The 3,878-nt window shown below is 47.7% G+C and overlaps 1 protein-coding gene across 1 annotated transcript in view; it reads left to right on the top strand.

Annotated features, from left to right (window-relative positions):
- LOC124040467 (potassium voltage-gated channel subfamily B member 2-like) overlaps window positions 1-1,281 on the top strand; it is a 31,112-nt gene extending 29,831 nt beyond the window's left edge. Inside the window, exons 4-5 of the mRNA XM_046357692.1 lie at window positions 1-464; window positions 513-1,281. The exon at window positions 1-464 is cut by the window's left edge and continues 425 nt beyond it. Of these exons, the coding sequence (XP_046213648.1) occupies window positions 1-464; window positions 513-1,281 (1,233 nt within the window). The remainder of the gene's footprint in view (window positions 465-512) is intronic.
- The last annotated feature ends 2,597 nt before the right edge of the window (window positions 1,282-3,878 follow it).

The following is a 3,878-nucleotide window of genomic DNA, read 5'->3' as shown; positions in this document are numbered from 1 at the left end:
GTAGTCGTGGAGAAAGGAGGAGAGGACAAGCTCTGTGTGGGCCTGGGCAACCACCTGTCCCCCAGCCGCTGGGACAGCACACCCAAATGCGTCGCCTCTGACACCAGTCTTCATTCCCTGGATAAGACGTTCCCCGAATCCGTCCTCCTGGGATCCACCCACCGCATCACCATCACCACCAGCAGCAGCCCCCAGCGGCGGCACCTCGGTAGCCCAGAGTTCAGAGGCGGTACCTCTCAGCTTCTTAACGTTCAGAACCTAGAGTCCATGTACAACGAGATGGTCAGGTCTCAGTCCTTCACCAACCTCAACACTTCCTGCTCCCTGAGCACCGTGAGCACCTCAACCGCCTTCACCGCCACGACATCCCCGGAGTTGCAGCAGCACCCGGGGTCCCCTCCTGCGCCGACCCCGACCTTACAGAAAGTAGAACTGGAGATGCAGGAAGTCCTGCGCTCTTCTTCGTCTTCGACGGAGCTGAAGGAAGGTGACGGAATACAGAGCCTGCCGAGCGTGGATAGCATCGCCACCTGCAGGGACGAGTTTGGGGAGGGTTCTGGAAGGAAGTTCCCTCCGACTCTGGATCTGCTCCAAGAGTCGAGTGTCGATGACATCCAAAGCCCACACGATACCACCCTCCTCAAAGACAGGATGTCTGGGTTTGTTCCCTATGACCAAGATGGTGCCGCAAAGTCCACCAGAGACGACGCAGAGAGCTTCAACAGAACTGTTGAGAACATCCGGAATTCCCTGAGAGGCAGCATCAACCCTGTTGTCAAGGGAACCAAAGGGTTAAAGGTCATTTTCATCAAGGGCCCCCCCACCGAAGCCCCCCCGACGCCACCCAGCACCACCTCACCCCAGGACATCAGCTCCAGCCTCCTGGAGGATGAGTCCCCTGAGGGGGAGACCACACCGCTCCTCCCCAGCACAGAGGCCCTCGACCTGGGCACAGAAGACGAGATCTTCCCCCTGACCCCTAAGAGGCTGATGGTAGTGGTGGACACCCCGCCAGGGGACGAGGACACCCTGGACCAGAGTCTCGGGGGTCAAGGGTTGACCAACGAGGAGAAGAACCTGATGGAGACCACCGCGGGAGCGGCAGGAGGGGCATCGGCGGGGAACTGCACCCAGCGTGTGGTGGGGGGAGGGGCAAGTGGGGAGGGTAAGGTCGACATCAACCAAAGTGGACACCAAGCAGAGAACCACATGTTCACACCAGAGATCCCCCTGATGACCGGGGAAAGCAGTATGTCCCCAACCTGTGAAACCAGCATGTGACTGTAGGGGGCGCTATGAGGAAAAGACCCACTGGAATTACATTTAAATAATCTGCTGAGAAATACGAAGAAGAATGAGAAGAGAGGGAGGAAATAGGAGGAAAGTGAGATGAGGGGGGAAAAGGCCAGATAGTGGAAGAGATATTTTTGCATGGCATGACAAGTCCCTTTTACGCGTGTTGTTGTTTATTGCCGAAACAGAGACTGCAGAGGTTTATTGCCGAAACAGAGACTGCAGTAGTTTATTGCCGAAACAGAGACTGCAGAGGTTTATTGCCGAAACAGAGACTGCAGAGGTTTATTGCCGAAACAGAGACTGCAGAGGTTTTGCAGACTTAAAACTTTTGGGGCTCAAATCGAGAAACTCATATGGACATATTTAAGAGGAGAACATTTTCAATCCTGATGTATATTTCAGTCTTGTTTCTTTTTTTCTAGCAACAGTGAAAAATGCTTATCTTTAAAAACAACATAAAAAAGCATGCATTTAAAAATAGATATGTAGGTATATTTGACGGTTTCCTGAAAGCGCTCAACATACTATGACAACAAAGGCAATGACAATTCACAGATGAAGAGGCAGAAAAAAATCCACGTTCGCCAAAGGAACAAATGTTTCTCATGTGAGGAGAAAGGGAGTAATGCATCGACAGACCTCACACAGAGTCTGTGTTCCAAATGGCACCCTATACCCTATATAGTACACTACTTTAGACCAGAACCCTATGGCACCCTATTCCCTATATAGTGCACTACTTTAGACCAGAACCCTATGGCACCCTATTCCCTATATAGTACACTACTTTAGACCTGAACCCTATGGCACCCTATTCCCTATATAGTACACTACTTTAGACCAGAACCCTATTGCACCCTATTCCCTATTTAGACTAGAACCCTATGGCACCTTATTCCCTATATAGTACACTACTTTAGACCAGAGCCCTATGGCACCCTATTCCCTATATAGTACACTACTTTAGACCAGAACCCTATGGCACCCTATTCCCTATTTAGACTAGAACCCTATGGCACCCTATTCCCTATATAGTGCACTACTTTAGACCAGAGCCCTATGGCACCCTATTCCTTAAATAGAGCACTACTTCAGACCAGAACCCTATGGCACCCTATTCCCTATTTAGACTAGAACCCTATGGCACCTTATTCCCTATATAGTACACTACTTTAGACCAGAACCCTATGGCACCCTATTCCCTATATAGTACACTACTTTAGACCAGAACCCTATGGCACCCTATTCCCTATAGAGCGCACTACTTTAGACCAGAACCCTATGGCACCCTATTCCCTATAGAACGCACTACTTTAGACCAGAGCCCTATGGCACCCTATTCCCTATATAGTACACTACTTTAGACCAGAACCCTATGGCACCCTATTCCCTATATAGTGCACTACTTTAGACCAGAGCCCTATGGCACCCTATTCCTTAAATAGAGCACTACTTTAGACCAGAACCCTAAGGGGGTGTTGCAACGTAACGACCTATGACAAACATATCATGACCTTTCGTTTAAATGCAATGTGTAAAAACCATGATGACTATGTTATGTTTTTGTCTTGATGAGACTATTGTATGAACTGCAATGTTAACATTGTCTTCGGTTTGCATTATGATTGGTTTGGGTTTTCAATGTAATAATGACTTGCTCAAAGATCTTCAGCTAAATGATGATTAGTATTTTCATTGGAAATAATGTTTCAAAAAAATTATATACAACTGTAGTTGCCAAAATATGTAATCAGTGAGGACAAACGGCAAACGCTTCAGCTACTTGCCTAAACTTAATAAATAAAAATATTTATTTCAGCTTGGTTTCAGCAGGCGAGATGGGGTTTTAGAAAGGAGAAATCATTAGGTTGGTTGATATAAAGCCAATACAATCTGCTCCTTGATTCCATCAAAATATCACACAATATATGAATTACTCTCTGACAATGTGTACCACCGAATGTAGCTTTTACGAATTTAAAATCTATGAATACAGTGAAGTAGGATTAGAGTTAGTTAAGACAGTCCTAGAGGTGTGCTAGTGGGGCCTACAGTTAGTTAAGATAGTCTGAGAGGTGTGCTAGTGGGGCCTACAGTTAAGACAGTCCTAGAGGTGTTCTAGTGGGGCCTACAGTTAAGACAGTCCTAGAGGTGTTCTAGTGGGGCCTACAGTTAAGACAGTCCTAGAGGTGTGCTAGTGGGGCCTACAGTTAGTTAAGACAGTCTGAGAGGTGTGCTAGTGGGGCCTACAGTTAAGACAGTCTGAGAGGTGTGCTAGTGGGGCCTACAGTTAGTTAAGACAGTCTGAGAAGTGTGCTAGTGGGGCCTACAGTTAGTTAAGACAGTCTGAGAGGTGTGCTAGTGGGGCCTACAGTTAAGACAGTCCTAGACGTGTTCTAGTGGGGCCTACAGTTAAGACAGTCTGAGAGGTGTACTAGTGGGGCCTACAGTTAAGACAGTCTGAGAGGTGTTCTAGTGGGGCCTACAGTTAAGACAGTCCTAGAGGTGTTCTAGTGGGGCCTACAGTTAAGACAGTCCTAGAGGTGTTCTAGTGGGGCCTACAGTTAGTTAAGACAGTCCTA

This window comes from Oncorhynchus gorbuscha, linkage group LG07 (genome assembly GCF_021184085.1).
Source record: "Oncorhynchus gorbuscha isolate QuinsamMale2020 ecotype Even-year linkage group LG07, OgorEven_v1.0, whole genome shotgun sequence".
NCBI lineage: Eukaryota > Metazoa > Chordata > Actinopteri > Salmoniformes > Salmonidae > Oncorhynchus > Oncorhynchus gorbuscha.
This window is presented reverse-complemented; position numbering and strand designations above follow the sequence as displayed.